General features: G+C 41.2%; 1 protein-coding gene across 1 annotated transcript in view; it reads right to left on the bottom strand.

Annotated features, from left to right (window-relative positions):
- Positions 1-24628, bottom strand: part of LOC140187005 (mucin-6-like) — a 165739-nt gene that overhangs the window by 56339 nt on the left and 84772 nt on the right. Inside the window, exons 13-24 of the mRNA XM_072241866.1 lie at positions 24150-24305; positions 20452-20546; positions 18330-18456; positions 16353-16599; positions 16191-16270; positions 16023-16108; positions 14715-14872; positions 14011-14149; positions 11970-12074; positions 4857-5045; positions 1098-1337; positions 847-1003 (exon numbers count right to left, since the gene is read on the bottom strand). Coding sequence (XP_072097967.1) covers positions 847-1003; positions 1098-1337; positions 4857-5045; positions 11970-12074; positions 14011-14149; positions 14715-14872; positions 16023-16108; positions 16191-16270; positions 16353-16599; positions 18330-18456; positions 20452-20546; positions 24150-24305 — 1779 coding nt within the window. The remainder of the gene's footprint in view (positions 1-846; positions 1004-1097; positions 1338-4856; positions 5046-11969; positions 12075-14010; positions 14150-14714; positions 14873-16022; positions 16109-16190; positions 16271-16352; positions 16600-18329; positions 18457-20451; positions 20547-24149; positions 24306-24628) is intronic.

The raw sequence follows: 24628 nt of genomic DNA, 5'->3' as shown, positions 1-24628 counted from the left end.
TATTTGAAATATTAACTGTTTCTCTTGCCAAGAGTATTGGTGTTGTTTATCCATTGGATAGCCAGAAAACTCATGAGAAACAGAGCCTATGCATAAGTAGCACTGGAAATAAAGTTTATTTGGCCTCCACCAAGCTTTTGCTCCAGTTAGAGATGTAAAGACAATTTTGATTTTTAAACCTGTCCCTTATTCCAATCCCATCCTTTGTGTTTGATTTCTGTACAGGATTTTATGTTGAATGAGACTTTCTGATTTCATCTCAATGTCATGAAGGGGAATTCTTAATCTGATTACTTTAAAGACACGTGGTGATTTTTGTCTGCTTACCCAGATCCCAGTATAACTTTAAACAGCTGTAATGGTTATCAAATCATTGTCAACCATAGTGCAAAACTCCAGGGAAAGTCCCAGAGCAAGTGCAAGTATAATGAATGGCTCCTGATGCTCCTTCTCTCCTGTTGACTATAAAATCTGAGGCATTGTTTTATGCTATCTGATGTACATGAAGGAACCCATTGGGGAAGTGATCCAAGTTTTTGTGATAACTGGAGAAATTCTCTTTTCCTCTTTGGCTCCCACTTACACACAAGAATGTCCAGTCCCTACTTTCCAGTAATAACTCATCATTGAGAGAGTATTAGCTGCACCCCTGTTACAAAGGAGAGAAGTAGGTCTCTAAAGTAAAATGATGTACAGCTGCCAGCAATTTTCCTTCAGTGTCCTTTATATAATCACTTCTCAAAGAAATTCCAGAACAGAATTTGCAATGTGTAATCAATGTGCATGCATTGAACCAGTATATCTAATAATTACTTCTCAGTTATTGTAACAGCGCTTATTACTTACGACACAGGTCTGGCGTTCTCCAATTAATACAAATTCCAGCTTTAGTACAAGCTTCTGCATACACAGCTACAGCAGTGCAGAAACCAAGATATTTGCCTTCCATGTCACAGGCACAAGCCTCTTGGACACAAGCTTCATAGTATAGGATTGGGTCTACCTAATAAAGTGCATCATCACAGTATTAAAAAAAAGGTTTTGCAAACAGCTTAACAAGGATTTAAATTTATTTATTTCAAAATAATATTTCTCACCATTTTGTGGCATTTTCGAAAAACATCCTCCTTCAGTATGTTACACCTCCGCTGAGCCCATGTTAGGCAGTATGGGTTTCTGTCACAGGGAAATGTCTGATTTAATGTATATGAACAAGGCAGTGAAGATTTCCAACTGTTTCCAAACCTTGCGATGTTAGTCACCAAAGAATTTTCCTTTGTTGTTAGGTCATCTGCGATATCCTCATTGAAATTTCCACACAGACCGCATACTTTGTTCTGTAAGTGAAAATACATCACTACATTGTTTTGACTCTGAAGTTCTACATGGTAATTCTAATGTGCAGCTATAAATTCTAGAGAAAACAAAGAAATAACAAAAGGAATGATACTTTTCACTAGAGCCACATTGAATTTAAATTGCCCAGGAGAGCTCAAATGGAATTTTATGCGGTGACCAAAAAAAAAAAACACATTTCATATTGTCACATGAGTTCCCCTCCTGGCAATGATCACCTTGGATTACTACAGTTATGTATTTCACAACTTCTCTGTCTCTACTGTAGATGTGTAGCAGAGAGAGTATATTAACTGGTTGCATCACGGCCTGGTATGGAAACACCTATGCATTGACCAGAAAATCCTACAAAAAGTAGTGGATTCCCCCTAGTACATCATGGGTAATGGCCTCCCAACTGGTGAGCACAACAACATGAGACGCTATCATAGGAAAGCAGCATCCGTCATCAGGGTCCCCAGCACCCAGGTCATACTCTCTACTTGCTGCTGCCATTGGGTACAAGGCATAAGTGCCTCAGGACACCCACCACCAGATTCAAGAACAGTTCCTGCCCCTCAGCCATCAGTCTCTTGAACAAAAGGGGATAACTACACTCAACTTCACTTGCCCCATCATTGAGATGTTCCCAAAACCAATGACCTTACTTTCAAGGACTCTTCATCTCATTATCTCATGTTCTCGTTATTTATTCCTATTTATTTATGTCCATTTGCACAATTTGTTGTCTTCTGCACCCTGGCTGATCTTTCACTGATCCTGTTACAGATAGATAGATAGATAGATAGATACTTCATTGATCCCAAAGGAAATTATAGTGTCGCAGTGGCATTACAAATGCACAGATATACAATATTAGAAGAGAAGCAAGAAAGAAAAAAAAATTCCTCAAATAGTCTTAACAGGAGGGGGTCATCAATTCCCTGGCTATTGGTTGACTCATTATAATGGCCAAGGACAAGAATGACTTCATATAGCGCTCTTTGGAACAGCGCAATTGTCTTAGTCTATTACTAAAAATGTTCCTCTGTTCAGCCAAGGTGGTATGTAGAGGGAGAGAAACATTGTACAGAATTTCCAGGATCTTCTACAGGGTCCTTTGTTCTACCACAGTCTCCAGTGTGTCCCGTTTGACTCGTATAACAGAGCCAACATTTCCAATTGGTTTATTCGGTTTGTTAGCATCACCCATGTTGATGTCATTGTTCCCGCACACCACCACGTAGAAGACTGTAAAGACAACAACAGGCTAGTCGAAAATGTGAAGGAGAGGTCTGCATACTCCAAAGGACCTCAGTCTCCTCAGGAAGTAGAGGCAACTCTGGCCCTTCTTGTACACAGCCTCAGTGCTGGTGTTCCACTCAAGTCTGACATACAGGTGCACCTGAAGGTAGTTGTAGGTCCTCACCACATTACATCCTCACCATCAGTAGTAACAGGGAACAGTGCAGGCTTAAGTCCATCAACATCCCTTTTGACTTACTAATGTTGAGCTGCAGATGATACGGTTTGCTCCATTTGGCAAGTCCTCCACCAGAGCCCTGTATTCATCCTCCCGTCCTCCCTTTATACACCCAATTATTGCTGGGTCATTGGAGCATTTCTGCTGATGACATGACTCAGTGTTGTATCTAAATTCCGAGGTATATAGGGTAAGCAGGACAGGAGTCAACGCAGTCCCCTGTGGGGCCCCAGTGCTACTTATAGCCATGTCTGACACACAGCTCTGAAGCAGCACATACAGTCAGCAGTCCACTACCCAGGATGCAATGGAAGTGCCAACCTGCAATGAACAGAGATTTTCCCCCAGCAATGAGGGCTGTGTGGTATTGAAGGCACTTGAGAAATCAAAAAACATGATCCTCACAGTGTCATCCTGCTTATCCAGATGGGAATAGGCTCTGTTCAGCAGGTAGATGACAGCATTGTCAACTCCAGTGTGCTCCTGGTCGGCAAACTGCAGAGGATCGAGGGCTGATTTGACCAGGGGTCAGAGATGAGCCAGAACCAGTCTCTCTAGGGCCTTCATGATGTGTGAGGTCAGGGCCACTGGCCAGTAGTCATTCAAGACTTTTGGTTGGCCCTTCCTGACAGGGACCACACATGATATTTTCCACACAGTTGGGACCCTTTCCAGGCTGAGACTCAGTTTGAAGATGCCTGGAGAACTCCACACAGCTGCTCAGCACACTCCTTCAGTAAACTGAGGTTCACACCATCCGGTCCCCAATGCTTTGCCATGTTTGGCTTTCCCCAGAGACTGCTCAGCAGTGAAGGTGAGTCCATGCTGACTGAGGATTTGTTGGAAGGTGGGGATTGGGGGAGGTGAAGATCAGGACAATAGCAGTTGGTATGTGGAGGTGTGGAGGTGTGGATGGTGGGGGCAGGGCAAAGAGGGGATGTAGGCAGTAGTAGCCTGTGTTGTTCATCCATGTGTTGAACTGGAGGAGGTGGGAGAGAGGAGGGGAGGTGTTGGTGCCAACGGAGCATTAGATGCCTCAGCACCTGGGCTGGTATGTTGAAAGGGGTCTGAATAGGAGGGCGATTGTCAAACCTATTGAAGAATTGGTTTAACTCATTAACCCATTTACAGCTGCATTCGAGTGCTCTACAGCTAGGTGATGTTCTTCATGCCTCTCCACACCTCCCATGTGCTACTCTGCCCAAACTTTTTCCCCTGCTCTCTCCTGTATTCCTCCTTAGCCACCTTCATCTTCTCCTTTAGCTCCCCCTGCACATATGTGAATCCCTCCCTGTCTCCTGATCTAAAGGCTCTCCTTTTTTGGTTGAGAAAAGCCTTTAGAACACTGGTTACTAGTTACTATTCTATAGATTTGCTGAGTATGCCCACAAGAAAATGGATCTCAGGGTTGAAAAATGTGACATATATGTACTTTGATAACAAAATGTACTTTGAACCTTTACACTGTCAAGAACTGCATTTTCTCCCCAAATCCTGCAACTTTGCCTGTTTAAAGAGAATAAATTTAAAATGAATTATCAAAATTCTTTTTATATTAAATTAGCTTTGAAATTTAAAGTCAATTGGCCCTACAAAAAGAGTCATAAATGAAAACAAAAAATGATTTAAATCTTTAGGTCAGCCAACATTTAAGGAAGGGAAACAATTCATATTTCTGGAGATGGTTTCTTATTAGCTAAATTTCAGCAAGTGCACTTTTTGTTTTATATTTCAAAAAGGAGTTATATCTATTTTTGCTACAATTTTCAAAAACATATATTCTATAAGTTATGACATGGTCTTAAGTTGGTTCAGTAACCAATGCACAACTATATCAAGAACAAGCAAGATTACTTGCTGTATTTATATGCTATGTGTTGTTTTAAGATTATTATAAATAAAATGCTGTAATAAAACTTATTGTAGTATACAACACATACTTACTTTGGCAAGTGATTAGGTTCATAATATATTTATTTATTTATTGTTAAACATATTAAAATAATGAAAAGTCTAATATCTAATCTCCACTGTTTACCTTCCATCTTGTGTCCAATGCTATCGAAAGCCTTGTGTGTTTATCCCATATCACAGTGATTCCATTTGAAAAAGAAAGGATTAAATAGAGTCCAACAGTGTGAAATGAGTAAGAATGATCTTGGCACTGGGCTTGACGAGACCTATCTCTCCTTATCACTCTTCCATCTATAAGAAGAAACTCTACTTCCTGAAGATAAGAGATAAGAAGTCACAATCCATTCTTGGCGTGCTAACAATGATGTACAAATTAAGATGATTCTAACACAAAAGTACTCGCATTTTTTCATAACTAGCATTGTTCATGTACTGTCGTACAATTTACAAAGAATACAGATCCTCCTCACACCTGTTATGCTGTCTTTTCTGATCCATTTCATTTGGGGGAGGTGAAATCTTTCCATACGTTTGCAATTCTTATTGATTTAGTTTTCTCTTCATTATGTCTTTATTTCTCTCTGCAGTTTCTTAAGCACATTGGAATATTATAGCTTGTGCCTTTTCACAATCCTAGGTTCTGTAGTCAATATGCAAAGGCAAATTGTAGATCATCTAGCCAGCTGGAGGGGAAGCTGTCATTGAACCTACAAGAAGTGCATGAATGCCAAGACAAGTTCAAGTCTACCGGACGAGGAGGAGAGGACTGCAGTCTGGGGACACAGTGGAGGATTCACCAGGGTGGATGTTCTAAAAAAATTCCTTGACTCAATAGCAGAGCATGGATGACGAAAGGCTGAAGAGTCTGTTGTGAATAGGCGATTTTGCATTAATTGTATCAAGCACAAATGCCTCAAACTTCTCAAATGTTCCTGCTTCAATTGGGTACATACAGAAATACATAACTGAATTTCAGAATATTTTTCAGATTGCACCACTCTGACCAAACAGAGTAGACAGTATTTCTATTCAGAAACACTGTTTCTTGATCAGCAGTCCAGCAGGAATTCTAATTCATCAGAGTTCACAATGCTGCGAGGTATTACTGAATTTGGCGTAACCTGAAAATCTAATGGAGGCTATTCTAACATGTCTAGGTTTATGTTTTTTTTCCAAGGTTTTATCATATAATTTATCAAGAGGGTGAGTCCTCACACAAGGTGCCAAGCCCTGTCAGTGCACCTGGCTAGGTACTGAAAACATGTACTGGCCAATCACAAACAAGAGAATGGTGGAACTCAGATGCTGGGGGAACTCAGGCAACACACACAAGATGCTGGAGGAACTCAGCAGGGCAGGCAGTATCTATGGAAAAAGAATATAGTCAACGTTTCGGGCCAAGAGCCCTCATCGGGACTGAAGAAAAAGAAGTGCACTGGCTGGGGTGTTCAACGACATCTTCTGCCTCTCACTGCTGCAGTTGGAGGTTCCCGCTGCAATCAGGGCAGCAATTACACTGGTGCCTTGAAGAGTAGGGCGAGCTGCCTCAGCGACTATTAACTAGAAGCACTCATATCTACCATAATGAAGTGCTTCCTGAGGGTGGTGCTGGCAGGAGTAAGTTCTGCTTGAGCAAAGACCTAGACCAAATGAAATTCGCCTACAGCTGCAAAAGGCAAACACAAGCTCACTGGCTCTCCTCTGTTTTGGAGAACTAAGATAACAACAAAACATATGACAGGCTGCTGTTTATCAATTATAACTTGGAATTCAATACCATCATTCCCTTAGTACTAATCTTCAAGCTTCTAAACATGAACCTCTGTCCCACCCTTTGCAATTAGATCCTCATTTTCCTCATCAGGGAACCACAATCAGTAAGGATCAGTAATATCTCCTCTTCACTGACAATCAACACCGGGGCAACTTCAAGATGAGCGCTCTATTCTCTCTACACTCATGACTGTGTGGCTATGCACAGCTGAAATGCCATCTATAAATTCATTGATGACATCACTGTTGTTGGAAAATTGCAGATGGCAACAAGGAAGCATACAGGGGAGAGATTGATTGGCTGGTTGAGTGGTGTCACAACAATTGCCTTGCATTTAAGTTCAGCAAGACCAAGGAAGTGATTGCAGACCTCAGGAAGGGGAAGTCAAGAGAACACAGCAGTCCTCATTGAGGGGTTAGCGGTAGAAAGGGTGAGCAGATTTAAGCTCTTGGGTGTCAAAATCTCAGAAGATCTGTCCTGGGCCTAGTACCTGATGCAATCCTGAATAGCGTCCATCAGTGGCTCACTTCATTAGGAGTTTGAGGCAAGTTGGCATGTCGCATAAGACTTGCAAATTTCCATGGAAGTCCAGTGGCGAGCATTCTGTTTGGTTGCATCACAGACTGGCATGGTGGGCCGATGCACAGCATCACAGAGTGTGGTAAACTCAACCAGTCCCATCATGGGCACAACCCTCCCCACCATTGAGGACATCTTTAAGAGGTACTGGAGCCTGAAGACCCACACTCATCGATTCGAAATAGCATCTTCCCCTCCACCATGAGTTTTCTGAATGGCCAATGAACACTACCTCATTCATCCTTATTTAGCACAGTTTATTGTTTTTGTAATTCTCTGATTTTTATGTCTTTGCACTACACTGCTGCGGCAAAGCAACAAATTTCATATCAGAAATGACAGTGATAATAATTCTGATCATTATGTAGCAAATGAGCATTAGAATGATCAAGGAAATAATTGATTGGTTTGGAAAGCAACATGCTACAAAGTTAATTTTTGGGGGTGATATGATGGGTATTTCTTGAGAGGTGTGACTGCAATTGTTTTCTCAACAGACTGCAACCATTTACTCTTTTAAAATGAAAAGGATCCTTCTGAATTTTAGCTTGTGACAGTTGTACAAGTGTGATAAGCAGTAAAGAACTTCAGTAACATTTGCACCCAACTAGATTCGAAGCAAGAAGGCTGCGAGAGGAACAGCTAAGGATTTTCGGAGAGGAGGCATTTTTCTACTCAGGGATAAAGAGAGGCAAGACTGCGCAGGCACGTGACGTCAACTAGTAGAGTGGGAAAAGTTAAAAAGAAGACTGCCATATCCAGCGGGCAGTAGAATGAGAGGGTAGCAGAGTAATAGGGCTTTGGCGGTAACGGGACGAGGCGAGGTAGGTTTACGTGTGTTAATTGCGGAAAGGTGGAAGTATGAGTGTGAGGCCAGTGTTCTGTGCTCGGTGTCAAATGTGAGAAGTTCTGGAGTCTCCCAGCCTCCCGGACGGCCATATCTGCACCCGGTGTGTTGAGCTGCAGCTCCCAAGGGACCACATTAGAGAACTGGAGTTGCAGCCCGATGACCTTCATCTGGTCAGGGAGAGCGAGGAGGTGATAGCAAGGAGTTAAAGGCAGGTGGTCACAGCAGGGCCACAGGGGACAGACAAGTGGGTAACAGTCAGGAGAGGGAAGGGGAAGAGTCAGGTACTAGAGACTACCCCTGTGGCTATACCCCTGAACAATAAGTACTCTTGTTTGAGTACTGTTGAGGGGGACAGCCTACCTGGAAGAAGCAACAGTGGCCGTGCCTCTGGCTTAGAGTCCGGCCCTGTGGCTCAGAAGGGTAGGGAAAGGAAGAGAAAGGCAGCAGTGATAGGGGACTCTATAGTTAGGGGGTCAGACATGTGATTCTGTGGACAAAGGAAAGAAACTTGGATGGTAGTTTGCCTCCCAGGTGCCAGGGTCCTAATCATATTATACCTCGATATCCTGCAGTAGGAAGGAGAACAGCCAGAGGTCATGATACATATTGGTACCAATGACATAGGTAGGAAAAGGGAAGAGGTCCTGAAAAAAGACTATAGGGAGTTAGTAAGGAAGTTGAGAAGCAGGACCACAAAGGTATTAATCTCGGGATATACTGCCTGTGCCACGTAACACTGAGTATAGGAATAGAATGAGGTGGAGGATAAATTCCTGGCTGAGGGATTGGAGCAGGGGGCAGGGATTCAGATTTCTAGATCATTGGAACCTCTTTTGGGGCAGGTGTGACCAATAGGGGGACCAATATCCTGGTGGGGAGGTTTGCTAAGGCTACTGGGGAGAGTTTAAACTAGAATTGTTGGGGGGTGGGAACCAAACTGAAGAGACTGGGGAAGAGGCATTTGGCTCACAAATAGAGAAAGCTTGGAGACAGAGAGGATAGGCAGTAGGCAGATGATAGAGAAGGGACGCACTCAGACCAATGCGGCCCTGTTTGTGGCCCTGTTTGATCCTTGCTTCCTAACCTTAAATAGTTTTCTTTATCCCTCTTGACTAAAAGGTTCCATATCACTTGTCAATCCCAGGTGCTATTTTAACGCAAGGAGTATTGTGAACAAAGCAGATGAGCTTAGAGCGTGGATCAGTACTTGGAGCTATGATGTGGTGGCCATTACAGAGACTTGGATGGCTCAGGGACAGGAATGGTTACTTCAAGTGCCGGGTTTTAGATGTTTCAGAAAAGACAAGGAGGGAGGCAAAAGAGGTGGGGGCGTGGCACTGTTGATCAGAGATAATGTCACAGCTGCAGAAAAGATGGACGTCACGGAGGGATTGTCTACGGAGTCTCTATGAGTGGAGGTTAGGAACAGGAAGGGGTCAATAATGCTACTGGGTGTTTTTTATAGGCCACTCGGTAGTAACAGGGATATTGAGGAGCAGATAGGGAAACAGATCCTGGGAAGGTGTAATAATAACAGAGTTGCCGTGGTGGGAGATTTTAATTTCCCAAATATCGATTGGCTTCTCCCTAGAGCAAGGGGTTTAGATGGGGTGGAGTTTGTTAGGTGTGTTCAGGAAGGTTTCTTGACACAATATGTAGATAAGCCTACAAAAGGAGAAGTTGTACTTGATCTGGTATTGGGAAATGAACCTGGTCAGTTGTCAAATCTCTCAGTGGGAGAGCATTTTGGAGATGGTGATCATAATTCTATCTCCTTTACAATAACGTTGGACAGAGTTAGGAACAGACAAGTTAGAAAAGTGTTTAATTGGAGTAAGGGGAATTATGAGGCTATCAGGCAGGAACTTGGAAGCTTAAATTGGGAACAGATGTTCTCAGGGAAAGGTACGGAAGAAATGTGGCAAATGTTCAGGGGATACTTGTGTGGAGTTCTGCATAGGTACGTTCCAAAGAGACAGGGAAAGGATGGTAGGGTACAGGAACCGTGGTGTACAAAGGCTGTAGTGAATCTAGTCAAGAAGATAAAAAAAGCTTACGAAAGGTTCAGAGAGCTAGGTAATGTTAGAGATCTAGAAGGTTATAAGGCTAACAGGAAGGAGCTTAAGAAGGAAATTAGGAGAGCCAGAAGGGGTCATGAGAAGGCCTTGGTGGGCAGGATTAAGGAAAACCCCAAGGCATTCTACAAGTATGTGAAGAGCAAGAGGATAAGACGTGAAAGAATAGGACCTATCAAGTGTGACAGTGGGAAAGTGTGTATGGAACCAGAGGAAATAGCAGAGGTACTTAATGAATACTTTACTTCAGTATTCACTATGGAAAAGGATCTTGGTGATTGTAGTGATGACTGTCAAGTTGGATAAGTCACTGGGATAGGATGAGATATACCCCAGACTACTGTGGGAGGCAAGGGAGGAGATTGCTGAGCCTCTGGCGATGATCTTTGCATCATCAATGGGGATAGGAGAGGTTCCGGAGGATTGGAGGGTTGTGGATATTTTTCCCTTTATTCAAGAAAGGAAGTAGAATTAGCCCAGGAAATTATAGACCAGTGAGTCTTACTTCAGTGGTTGATAAGTTGATGGAGAAAATCCTGAGAGGCAGGATTTATGAACATTTGGAGAGGTATAATATGATTAGGCACAGTCAGCATAGCTTTGTCAAGGGCAGGTCATGCCTTACGAGCCTATTTGAGTTTTTTGAGGATGTGACTAAACACATTGATGAAGGAAGAGTAGTAGATGTAGTGTATATGGATTTCAGTAAGGCATTTGATAAGGTACCCCATGCGAGGCTTATTGAGAAAGTAAGGAGGCATGGGATCCAAGGGGACATTGCTTTGTGGATCCAGAGCTGGTTTGCCCACAGAAGGCAAAGAGTGGTTGTAGACGGGTCATATTCTGCATGGAGGTCAGTGACCAGTGGTGTGACTCAGGGATCTGTTCTGGGACCCTTATTCTTTGTGATTTTTATAAACGACCTGGATAAGGAAGTGGAGAGATGGGTTAGTAAGTTTGCTGATGACACAAAGGTTGGGGGTGTTGTGGATAGTGTGGAGGGCTGTCAGAGGTTACAGCGGGACATTGATAGGATGCAAAACTGAGAAGTGGCAGGTGGATTTCAACCCAGATAAGTGTGAGGTGGTTCATTTTGGTAGGTCAAATATGATGGCAGAATATAGTATTAATGGTAAGACTCTTGGCAGTGTGGAGGATCAGAGGGATCTTGAGGTCCGAGTCCATAGGACACTCAAAGCAGCTGTGCAGGTTGACTCTGTGGTTAAGAAGGCTTACAGAGTATTGGCCTTCATCAATCGTGGAATTGAATTTAGAAGCCGAGAGGTAATGTTGCAGCTATATAGGACCCTGGTCAGTCCCCACTTGGAGTGCTGTGCTCAGTTCTGGTCGCCTCACTATAGGAAGGATGTGGAAACCATAGAAAGGGTGCAGAGGAGATTTACAAGGATGTTGCCTGGATTGGGGTGCGCGCCTTATGAAAACCGGTTGAGTGAACTTGGCATTTTCTCCTTGGAGTAACGGAGAATGAGAGGTGTCTGATAGAGGTGTATAAGATGATGAGAGGTATTGATCGTGTGGATAGTCAGAGGCTTTTTCCCAGGGCTGAAATGGCTGCCACAAGAGGGCACAGGTTTAAGGTGCAGAGGAGATGTCAGGGGTAAGTTTTTTTTACGCAGAGAGTGGTGATTGTGTGGAATGGGCTGCCGGCAACGGTGGTGGAGGCAGATATGATAAGGTCTTTTAAGAGACTTTTGGATAGGTACATGGAGCTTAGAAAAATGGAGGACTATGGGTAAACCTAGTAATTTCTAAGGTAGGGACATGTTCAGCACAACTTTGTGGGCCAAAGGGCTTGTATTGTGCTGTAGGTTTTCTATGTTTCTATGAAAACTTCAAACCCCACAGATCTATTGACATCTTTTTCGTCACAGCCTCATGACTTTTTAGACACAAATATATGGGTATGAATTATTCAAAGTTAAATTTAAAGATACAGACCGCAAATAAAACTTTGATGTTTCTTGAGCACGTCACACCATTTTCACAACATGGAACACTTTCTGTTAAAATTTGGAATATTCCTTCTCCTTGATTGCAGTAGTCCTAAACAGAAAGATACAAGTAAATATTCAAGAAGAAAGGCTTTCATGCCTGTTTGCTAGGAACCATAGAAATGAGTGTTTTGCTTCTGAAGTGAATAGTTTCCCCAAAAGCCTTATTTTAACCAATAGCATTTGCACATCAGTTTGATCCCATGTAGATCAATGGAGAGAAGGACACTGAGAAGATATCACCAAAAAATGAACTAAGTTGAAGAAATAAGTATTAAGAATATGTTACCACAATGTTATTTTTATACCCAGTGGCCCCTCACCTTGCTAAATTGCCAAGGATTTACTGGAATGTTGAAAAACAAAAAAAACACACAAAGAAAATCATAAACACAAAGAAATCTACAGATGCTGGAAATCCAAGGCACACATACAAAATGCTGGAGGAACTCAACAAGCCAGGCAGCATCTCTGGAAATGAATAAACAGTTGATGTTTCAAAGCAGATGAGAAGTCAGAGTAAGAAGTTGGCGGGGGGAGGGAGGAAGAAGTACAAGGTCCCCTCCCCCCACCTTCTTACTCTAACTTCTCATCTTTTTTTCCAGTCCTGATGAAGGGTCCCGGCCTGAAATGTCAACTGTTTAATCCTTTCCATAGATCCTGCGTGACCTGCTGAGTTCCTTCAGCAGTTTGTGTTTATTGCCTAGATAGAAAAAGTCAAAAATCTGAATCTTCTTTGCAATTTTTGCCCATTTTTCCCCAACGTACAAATGTGAACTGTTATTAGTAACTTTGTACCCTGTACTCTACCAGTATCTGCTCATTCATTTCTTCAAATTTTATCTCATCCAGCACAAGTTGTCTGGTCTACAGTTAAAATGGGAAATCAAATGCAAATTCTCAGCAAGCCAAGATTTCCAGTCAATATCACTGGAATCACCTGGAGAAGTGAAACCCGTTTAGTTCATTAACCAGCAGGGTAAAATAAGCAGAACAGGAAGAATGACTTGCAGAACACAGTGTGAAAACCAGAGGGACAGAAGAATACAATGGGAGAAGAGATGAAGAGGTTGCATGGAAGAGATGAGCAAATGAACAAAAAAGTATGGCTCAGGTTTCCAGCCGGCTACAGGTATCGATTATAACCAATGTTTTGATGACTTACTCTGCCATCTTCATCAGGGATAATGCATGTCTAGTCTGGTGGTACTTATAACCCCATAGTCTGCTCCTCCTGATTGGATAGTCCTCATCGAATCAGGTTTCCACCCTCTCACCTTGTTTGCAATCAAATTCTAGTTCTTAGAGTAAGACCTTCGTCTTTGTTAAAATTCTTCTCCTCTAGTTTTATTTCAAAGACTTCCTTTACCAGGCAATCCCAAAAGTCATTAGCATGGCACAGTATTTTTGTGCCATCAAAGTCAATTGTACAATGTTCTGCTACCACTGTTTTGTACAGGTAACCCAAATGTATAGACCTCCTGTGCTCCTTGAAGTGGGTTTCAACCGTGCATCCTGTCCTGATGAAGATGGCAGAGTCTGTCATTGAAACGTTCATTACAATCGATATCTGAAAGCCCAAGAAGAGTTTATTCGTCATGTATGCCAGATTCTTTTCCATTATCAGGCAGTTCTTGCAAAGAGCCTGTGAATAGGTTGTCTGGTAAACTTTCACTTTGTCTTAAATCCCATGTGCGTGGCTTATTTCTACCTTGACACTCCAAACTCAAAATCAATGGAGAGAAGTACAAGTTAAGAAGATGTCACCAAGAAATTAACTAAATTGAAAATATTAGTCTAATGAATACGTTGCCACTGGGTTGAGAAGTAAAAGCAAATCTGTACATAGATGAAATGCTTAATGCATATCAACTGATCTAATCTAATCTACAAATTATTTCAATAGTTCAAGAGAAGCACTTAAATAGTTTTAATAGATGCAATTGATCATTAAAACAGCATTTCCAGTCACATTTATTCTTGTTTACCTGAACAAGCACGTATTCACAACTGCCATCAAACATGTATCTTTTTCCATCAAAGGTTATATATTGACCATCTCCATACACCTGGCAGGTCTTTAGACATTTGTTTGCAGTGCATTTCCATTTTCCAGTTTCACATGTACTGTAATAGAATAAACATAAGAAATAATATTTTGATAAACTAAGTATTATAATATTGGCTGCTGAATATATGGAAAATGTTTCTGTCAGCCAATGGTAGCCCTACTTTTGGAGCCTATTACATAAATCCACCTGTTTTGCTTCACTGTTGCAGTGTAGCAATGCTCCACCTCAATGGAATAGATTTATTTCTCTTATTGATTGAGATACAGCACAGAGAAGGCCCTTCCAGCTCTTGGAGCCCCGCTGCCCAGCAACCTTCGATTTAACCCTAGCCTAATCATGACTAATTAACCTGCCACCCATGCCACCCATCTTTTCAATATTTTGAAAATCCAATTATGAATTGTTATTTTTAAACCCAGCCAAGAACTGGGTATTTCAGCTTGTGATTCGACCTACTGCTGATCTTTACAACATTTTTGGCACCAGAGAACTTTTATTTGTTATTGCCACAAGCAGAATGGAGTCAGGAGAGTGGATACGGAATCAGATATTTGCTCCTTGGACAATCTCAAAATAGTTGTGTGATTTTCTCTCTAAATTTTGAATAATTTTTGACTCACCATTGTTTGCAGTTTGTGTCAATTATTTTTCCAGAAGGATAATTTTCTCCTCCAAACAGACAGGGACACTGCTCAGCAGGGATGCATCTTCCATTCTCGTCTTCCACAAGATCATCAGGACAGACACAGCCAGCAGTACATGAGTGATTTGTCTTTACCTAAATCAAGTTTTCATATAGTTATAAATACAAGGAATTCTGCAGTTGCTGGAAAAAATTTCCAAAACAACACACACAAAATGCTGGGGGAACTTAGCAGGTCGGGCAGCATCCATGGAAATGAATAAACAGTCGATGTTTCTGGTTGAGACCCTTCTTCAAGGCTGAGAAAGAAGAGGGAAGATGCCAGAATAAAAAAAGGTGGGGGGAGGGGGAGCAAAGAGGCTAGCTGGAAGGTGATAAGTGAAGCTAGGTGGGTGGAAAAGGTCAAGGGCTGGAGAAGAAGGAATTTGATAGGAGAGGAGTATGGACCATAGGAGAAAGGGAAGGAGGAGGGGAGGAGGGGAACCAGGGAAATAATATGCAGGTAAGAGGAGGTAAGAGTTAGAGTGGGGAACAGAGGAAGGGAGATGGAGAGGGAGTTGAAGGTGGGGGAAGGGGGGAGGAAACTTGTTTACTGGAAAGAGAAATCAATATTCATGCCATCAGGTTGAAGGCTACCCAAATGGAATTTAAGTTGACGCTCCTCCACACTAAGGGTGACCTAATGAGGGTGGTCCATGTAATTAGGTGCTTTGAGAAGCAAACAGTGCAGATTTCCATGGCTTCAATCTGCAAGGTTTCTGGCAAAGTCATTATTTTTATGAGGAAGAAGATGTAATTTTTATAGTGAGCAAAGTTATTTGTATCCATCAGTGAATTTAGTTGAATTTATGGAATTGGATTTATATATTGATGATTTTAATTGAACCATTGTAGAGTCAAAGGCAGACAGAACTCTGCCCAGACACAGAGATGCTGTTAAACATCCTTGGAGGAGTACGGCTACAAAACTTAGATTCCTTGAAACTGGAATGTTTGCCTTACCTCCAGAGAACTGTTCTAATTTGATTTTCAAACATAAGTTTCACTGCATTTGCAAAGCTCAGGAAATATGAGACCCTGAACTGAGCTGCAGCCAGTCTCATGCAGTTGTGGAATCAATCCGCCAATTTACACTGATTTACTTCCAGATTACATCTTGTTGGCATAAAGTACTTTAGAACTGCAAAACTTGCCAGATAAACAACTTACAGCAATTATTCAGTCCTAATTGCTGTAAATTAAAGTCCAAAAAATATAGAAGGGTAAAGAGAGGAGGATCACTCACAGTATTCATATTCAGAGTTCTGCATGACCTCTGTTTTCCTCCAGACGTCTGGGAGCAATCATTGTACAGTTTTCCATTCGGACATTCTAGGTAAGAAAACGTATTTAAAAACAACATTCTACTTGTTCATGCTAATCACACTGGAATAAAAATAAAGCAGTTACTCACCTTTGTTGGTTGCTCTAGAACTGGTTGCTCCATCTACTGGTTGTTCAGCAGTACAATAAAATTTCCCATTTTCACACTCACTGAAGGAGAAAAAGAGTATAATATTATGACAGATATTTAGTTGTTTAATGAATGTCTGTAGAATTTTCTGAGGGTACTTACCAATTTCTACCATTTATTGTTGTACTTTGTCCTTTATTGATAACCAGTTCACCAGCATAACAAGGGCAATCTGATTTATCAATGCACGTTCCAGCGCTATTCATGTACCTTCCTTCAGCACAGCCACAGCCAAACACAGGAACATCCTTGACTTCACACGTGTAATCATACTCTGCTAGTGATCTACAGGTACGGTTACAGACTCTCATGTCATTTTCAAAGACCTGAGTGTTGACGCATATTTTTCCTGCAAAAGTAACCAATACCTTCATCGGAATTGTATGTTATGATAAAATCCAACAAATCTCTTTTCTCCTGTAAAATTATAAACTCTTCTACAAGAAAGTGATCAGAGCTGATGGTAAATCGGGGGACAGAAATTACAAAGTATTTGATTTGTGGCAATTTGCCACAAGAAACGGAGAAATAATGGGCTTGCAAAAACAAAAGAGGAGGTTGATTGGTTTGAGGTTCAAAAGGTCAAATGGTTTAATTGATAAAGGGAATGATGTAATAGAGCTAAGTTTCAGAGGAAATCAAGATCACTAAAATGATAACTTTAAAATGAGACTTCAAATACATCTCAATGTAAATCTCAGCAAACTAGTGGGAAAATACAAACGTTTGTAGATGGGGGGAAGCTGTCCTTATAGATATATATATACTAAACTTTACTGAAATTGACTTCTATATTTTAATTATTTGACCCTTCCAGTTATTTTAGCACACAAAAAGCAATCTGTATTGAAATAAAAGAAATAAAGCCTTTAAAATTATAAATCCTTACACCTTGGCTGTGAGCTAAATCATTAGGCATCACCCATGATGAAGGTGGCAGAGTTTGTGTTCAAAACATCAATTATAATCAATACCTCTACTCGGCTAGAAGCCCGAGAAGCGTTTATTCATTATATATTGTCCACCAGGAAAGTACAAGATCCTTTTCAAATAATTTTGTCTTCATTTCACAATCACAGTTACAATCCATTAACATTTCACGACATTTTAATTCTTCAAGGATTCAAAGCTTTGAATCGTTGAATCTTTGAAGTATGATACTGGAGAGAAATTTTAATGCTTCAAATAGTTAATCCTATGCAACTGGAACTTAAAAAGACATTAGTAGCAACTTTGTGATATTTTACATCAGAAAATGTGTTGACTTGTTCTGAAATGATACTTCATGCACCTAGTTTTCTTTGCTGTCAATTCACACTAACATGTAGTGAAATCCAGAAATAAAAACATTTGAAGAAACATTCCTGGAGGATTTGCCAGCCCATTTAATGAACAAAGATAAAATAATCTTTATTGGTCTCTCTATATACAGATTTTATTATCGATGAAAGTTTGTTCATATATGAAATGTACAGTATGATAGGGTAAACACGGCTACCACTTCATTCAGAGGAATGGATGCATGGGTAGATAGGAGGCAAAAGAATCCACATCAGCCTTTAACTAAACTCTCCACTGGATTACCAATGGTGTAAATAAGGCGTTAAAATTATTATTGAAGTTGAATTAACCAGGTGGAATCAGGGATAAAAGATTGAAGTACAGAAGAATAGGAGTGGATTCGATATCTGGAAATTCTCTCCCCCCACCTCCCCATAGCCTAGCAGAGAACCTCTTGGATAGTCTACAATTGGTGTGATGGAGGCTGACACTCATCAGCTCCCATATCTAGGCCAATTCCTAACATTGACTGAGGCTGCTTTTAGTGGACGGTAAAATGATTTATAGCTGATGCATTGTCCCTGTGACCTAGATTAGCACTGACTAACTGAAGATGTCAGAGAGCAATTATTGTATTGGTCAGGCAGATGCAGACAAGTTGGTGCTCAGAACACATTTTGCATTACATTCAAGTCCATTAATTATAGGTGTAGGACAAGAAATATCCCCTTACCTGACAAGCTCAATTCAATTCTTCTTAATTTATTTTACTGAAAAGCAACAAATGACAAAACTTACTGCAAATGTCTCTTGTCCAGTTTTTCACGATGACACCATTAGCAGCACACTCATGGACATAGGCTCCCAATGCTGCACACAGGCAGTCGTTGATGTTCTCACAGGCACAGGTAGCAGCCACACACATCTAAATAAATATTATGGATAACGTTTGTGAGGTTTCTTTGAAAATGCTGTCTGTAATGTAATTATTATATATCCACAGCAGATTTGTTCAATGTCATTTAATAATGTACAAAAACAAATCTAGAAAGAATTTTAAAACAAATTACTATATTGCAGGTTTATAAGTACTGTTTTTTTATGGAAATCTATTTATTATTCTTGATCATCTCTTTGGGAATGACAGCATTGTGTCCCTGTGACTTTCTGTATCTTGAACAGATCACAAGTCAGAAATGAGATAGTGAACCAAGTTCTCAAAAGATGCCTGCTGCCCTGCAGTAACCGACCAATTCATCTTGCTGGTCTCCCAAATGCTCGTTCGTAAATATAGGCGGTGCCGAAATCAGGTCGTTGTAAGGTGGGCCTGTAGTGTTCAATAGATTTGATCTCAAACAAGAGAAAATCTGCAGATGGTGGAAGTCCAAGCAACACACACAAAATGCTGAAGGAACTCAGCAGGCCAGGCAGCATCTATGGAAAAAAGTTAAAACAGTCGACGTTTCGGGACGAGACCCTCCATCAGACTAGAAACAAAGATGAGAAGTCGGAATAAGAATGTGTGGGGAGGGGAGGAAGAAGTACAAAGTGGTAGGTGATAGGTGAAACTGGGAGGGTGGAGAGGTGAAGTAAAGAGCTGAGAATTTGATTGGTGAAAGAGATACAGGGCTGGAGAAGGGGTAATCTGATGGGAGAGGACAGAAGAAAGAAAAAGAGGAGGAGCACCAGAGGGAGGCAATAGGCAGGGAAAGAGATAAGGTGAGAGGGGAATGGGAATAGGGAATGGTGAAGTTCGAGAAATTGATGTTCATACCATCAGATTGGAGGCTACGCAGACGGTATACAAAGTGTTGCTCCTCCAACCTGAGTGTGGCCTTATCACGATAGTAGAGGACTGACATGTTGGAATGAGATTGGGAAGTGGAATTAAAATGGGTGACCACTGGGAGATTCTGCTTTTTCTGGCGGACAGAGCGTGTTGCTCGGTGAAGCGGTCTCTCAATCTGCGTCAGGTCTCACCAATATACAGAAGGCCACACCAAGAGCACTGAACACAGTATATGGCCCCAAAAGGCTCACAGGTGAAGTGTCACCTCGCCTGGAAGGACTGTTTGGGGCCCTGAATGGTAGTGAGGGAGGAGGTGTATGGGCAGGTGTAGCACTTGTTCCACTTGCAATGGTAAGTGCCAGGAGCGAGATCAGTGGGGAGGGACAAATGGACAAGGGAGTTACACAGGGAATAATCCCTGCAGAAATTTCATATTTGATGCAGAAAGTAGATTTGATCTTTGCGCAGATGATCTGGTGAGTTGATTTTCGATCATTAACAGAGACTGCAGTAACAGGGAGGGATAATGCTTTTAAATAATGTTTAAAAATTTAGCGCTTAAGGCCTCAGGACATTCCAAATTATTTCAGATCAATCAAGTGTTGCTTTGCAGAAAATGTGCTCGGGAAAGAGTGCTCAATAAACTCTCACAAACTCTATTGCAAATGATCAGACTCTTTGATTTAGTGACATTGGTCATAGTCTCTGGATTGGACAGAGCAGCAAGTTCTCTTTGGTATCAACACACACAAACTCTGAAAGAACTCAGCAGGCCAATCCCGATGAAAGTTCTCAGCCCCAAACATCGACTGTTCATTTCCCTCCATAGATATTGCCTGATCTGCTGAGTTCCTCCAGCACTTTGTGTGCATTGCTTCAGATTTCAAGTACCTACAGTCTCTCTTGTGTCTCCAAGTACCCTTTTGTTTTCATCAATAGGGTAGGTGTGTCCTTAACTAAATAGTGGCACCTTTAGCACATAAGTACTACTTCAGTACCACAGTGAATTATTAAGATTAATGTTAAACCCAGTTTTCTGACCCAAGTTCAAATTCACCATCTTCGAATTCAGGTGAAATGCTACAACAGGATTATGAAAGACAAGTTGTAACGTTTGCTCAGAACTCTTACCTGATAATATTTCAAGTAATCCACTGTGGAATGGCAAATGGAGAAAGCACCTGCTGGGTCTTTTAACGGAGAGCAATGTAACTTGGCGTAGTTTTCTGTAATCAAATTTTATAGAATGATATGAATAAAGATGAATAAAGTCTGCAGATGCTGTAAATCCAAAGCAATACACACAAAATGCTGGATGAACTCAGTGTGTCAGGCAGCATCTATGGGAATGAATAGACAGTCGATGTTTCAGGCCGAGACCCTTCTTCAGGACTGAAAAGGAAGGGGAAAGATGCCAGGATAAAAAGGGTGGGGAGGAGGGGAAGGAATCTAGCTGGAAGGTGATAGCTGAAGCCAGGTGGGTGGGCTGGAGAAGAAGGCTTTACCTAGCACCTACCTCTCCCCATCCACCTTTTTATTCTAGCATCTTCCCCTTTTCTTTCCAGTCCCGAAGAAGCATCTTGGCCCAATATGTTGACTATTTATTTTCATAGATGCTGCCTGATGGGCTGAGTTCCTCCAGCACTTTGTGTGTGTTGCTAAAGAGATACAAGAGTTAGACTCAGATGAAAACAGAGTATTCAGTTTGCTAGATAGCAGATCAAGCAGCAAACCATGGTTATGTAATGACTAAATGGACAGGATGCAACTTTAATACATTCCAGATCAGTGAGATCTATGAAGCAAACATACTCGATACATGCTTTAGAGAGATATAAGAGAATGTAGATGACATATAAAAACAAAAAAAATGCAAGGTGGAATATTAGTGAAAATCGTGCTAAATTTCTAAAAATGTGAGATTTTTACAATGATATATTAAAAGGATTGTCAGCGAAGGTGTGATCATGTATGGAAGAATTGGTGGAGATGCTTACAAATATTTGACTAGTTTTTGGAGAAGTAATTTAATACCTATTTGAGATAATAATGCTGATTGATTTATCCTGAGGATCTGCAGCTACTGCAGGCTGTACTCAGTAAGCTTCAATCATCGCAAGCAATTGGTGAGAGAGCGCAAGGTTTAAAAAGGACTTGGAGCCTATTAGCACTTTTCAGTAGGTTTCAATCGTAATGATCCATTAAGCCATTTAGCAAAGGCCATTAAAGGTGTAAGTGGAGTAACAATTGTGGGGGTGGCCAATGTTTGAGTGAGCACTGTTGGAATGGTCAGGCTCAAGAGGCTTTCGCGAGAAGAGGCAAAGGCCAAAATAAATTTTTGGTAAGTTTTTATCTTTCATTATTTGTTAGTACATAGCTAGTGCGGTGAGAATGAGTCCAGGGTCAGTGGTATATTTTTTGTGTGAGACATGAGAACTCTGGGAGATCTCCAGTCTCCCTGATAATTACATCTGCATGAAGTACATCGAGCTGCTGCTCCTTCAAACTGTTAGGGAACTGAAGCTGCTGCTGGAAGATAGTCGGCTCTTACAGGAGAATGAGGAGATGATAGATATGAGCTGACGGAAGGTAGCCACCTGTAAATTGAAGGAGGCAGATAGCTGTGTGACTGTCAGGACAGGGAATAGAAATAGGCAGGTAGTACAGAGTACTCCTGTGGCCGTTCCCCTCAAGAACAAGTCTGGGGGGTTGGCCCAGCAGGGAAAAGCTACAGCAGCCATGTCTGTGACACCGAGTCTGGCTCTGTGGTTTCGAAGTGAAGGGGGGAGAAGAGGCTTTCAGAGGTGATGATAGGGGATTCATAGTTAGAGAAGCATAAAGGAGATTCTGAGGATGTGAAAGAGACACTGGATGGTATGTTGCCTCCCAGGTGTCAGGGTCTGAGATGTCCTCAATATTCCATGGGGGGAGGGAGAGAAGCTAGAAGTCATGGTAAATATTGGTACCAACGTCATGGGCAGGAAGGGGGATAAGGTCCTGAAGAGAGAATATAGGGTGTTGCTGTGTTGAAATCTGAAAAGCAAGAGCTCAAGGGTAGCAAACTATGTTGCTCGTGGCATACGCCAGTGAAGGCAAGAATAAGATGATTTGGCAGATGATTGCATAGCTGAGGACTTGGTGCAGGGGCAGTGTTTCAGATTTCTGGATCATCGGGATCTCTTCTGGGGAAGGTATGACCTGCACAAAAGGCATGGGTTACACCTGAACTTGGGGGAGAATAATATCCTTGTACACAGGTTTGCTAGAGCTATTTGAGATGGTTTAAACTAATTTGGCAGGCAACTGAGAGCCAGAGTGATAGGGCAGAGGACAGGGTAGTTGGTATACAAGTGGATGCAGTGTGTTCTTTAGAAAACGATAAGAATTTAACTTCCTGTAACATGGGGCAAAATTGAAAAGGATTATGAATATAGGACTGAAGGTATTATTTAAAAGCACACAATATACAAAATAAGGTTAGTGATCTTGTAGTGCAGTTAGAGATTGGCAGGTATGATGTTGTGGCTGAAGGAAGATCATAGTTGGGAGCGTAACATCCAAGGATATGCATTGTATTGAAAGGACAGGCAGAAGGCAGAGAAGGTAAGGTGGCTCTGTAGGTACAAAATGAAATTAAATCTTTAGACAGAGGTGACAAAGGATGAGAAGATGTAGAAGCCTCATGGGTAGAATTAAAAAACTGAATGAGTAATAAAAAACCCTGAAGAGAGTTATATATAGACCTTCGAACAGTTGCCAGGATGTGAGCTACAAATTACAATGGGAGATAGAAAAGATGTGTAAAAAGGACAATGCTGTGACAATCATGGGGGATTTCAATATACAGGTAGATTGGGAAAATCAGGTTGGTTCTGGGTCCCAATAGAAGGAGTTTTTAGAACGCCTACATGATGACTTTTTAGAGCCACTTGTGATTGAGCCCACGAGGGAAAAATCAATTCTGGATTGCTTATTTCCTATCCATCAAATATCAATTTCCTTTTCAAGAGGACAATGAGTTCCTTCTGGATGCACATGAACATTTAGAAGTGACATCCCCACTAATTACTACTGCTTCCAATGCCCCTGACATCCAATTCACCCAGTTCTCTACTCATCTCCAATAATATTCCTACTCTCAACGTGCATGCCCTGCCTCCAATTATCTCTGTTTTGAAAAAATGATTTGGTCAAAATAGTCCACTTGGCACTGCAGATTACTGAAGGATGTTAAGGCGTACTTTAATTGAGTTTGATATTTTTCCAAATCTGTCTCAATTTAACAGAGATTGTTTCTGCTCTGCTGTGTTCTTGTGATGAAATATTCTATATCTTAATTATCATTCCCATGAAACACTGCAAATAAATATTTCCATGAATGCAGCAAATTATATTCTTGAATTCATGCATTCTTGCTACCACCAACTATGGCAACTTTATGTTGTTCCAGCAACGTGCATTGGCCTTTGTTTTAGAGAACTCTCCATACATGTCCAATCTGAGCAATTTAAATACCTTCTATGATGATATTGCTGATCTTTAGACAGTGAATGAAAAAGTGCAGGTAGTTTTCCACTCTGTGCCTTAAATTATGTATTGTTATATATTGCATTAGTTAAAATTAGAGAGCCCAAGCAGGCAGGAAGACCTTTATGGTATTAGGTTACATGTTGTTTCTCCAAAGTCAAAGGTAAAAGGACATACTTAAGAACAAAGTGTAAAGATTTTTCCCTTGGATGTTATATGATTTATTTTAATAACTTAGAAAATAAAAGCATACCACAATCTAAAACGGGTATTTAGAAGAAATATTACTGTGAGCTTTTTACCATTTTCTGAGCTGACACAGGGGGCTGGTATTGTTGGTTCGAGGCAATGATCTTCTGTCTTCCAGGAATTAGCAAATGTAATAGGTGTGCTCTCCACAATGCCTTGTTCAGACAGAAAGTCATCTTCTGCTTCACCATTGAAAGTGCCACATAAACCTGAAGGAAAAGGACCATACAGGTGAGAAGATAACATGGCTTGTACACTCGATATTCTAAAGAAAAAAGCATTGACCTGGTTCAAACATCATCCAATATCTTGGGTCAATCTATGTGCTGTTTTTTTCTGAATACATAGATGTGTTCATATTGTGATCATTCTGTTGTTAGAGCATACTTGGGAGTTAAAACATATAGGGAATATTGACTTCAGATCTGAATATGGATTGTAGATTAAATTTAAAATGCAGTACAGAGAAGTAAAGTGCTGACTAGACAGACTAGGAAACAGGTGCTTAATTAACTGTATATGCATGAATCCA

The sequence above is a fragment of the Mobula birostris genome, chromosome 23 (genome assembly GCF_030028105.1).
Source record: "Mobula birostris isolate sMobBir1 chromosome 23, sMobBir1.hap1, whole genome shotgun sequence".
In the NCBI taxonomy this organism is placed as follows: Eukaryota; Metazoa; Chordata; class Chondrichthyes; order Myliobatiformes; family Myliobatidae; genus Mobula; species Mobula birostris.
Note: the sequence above shows the minus strand (reverse complement) of the source record. Positions and strands in the feature narration are given on the sequence as shown.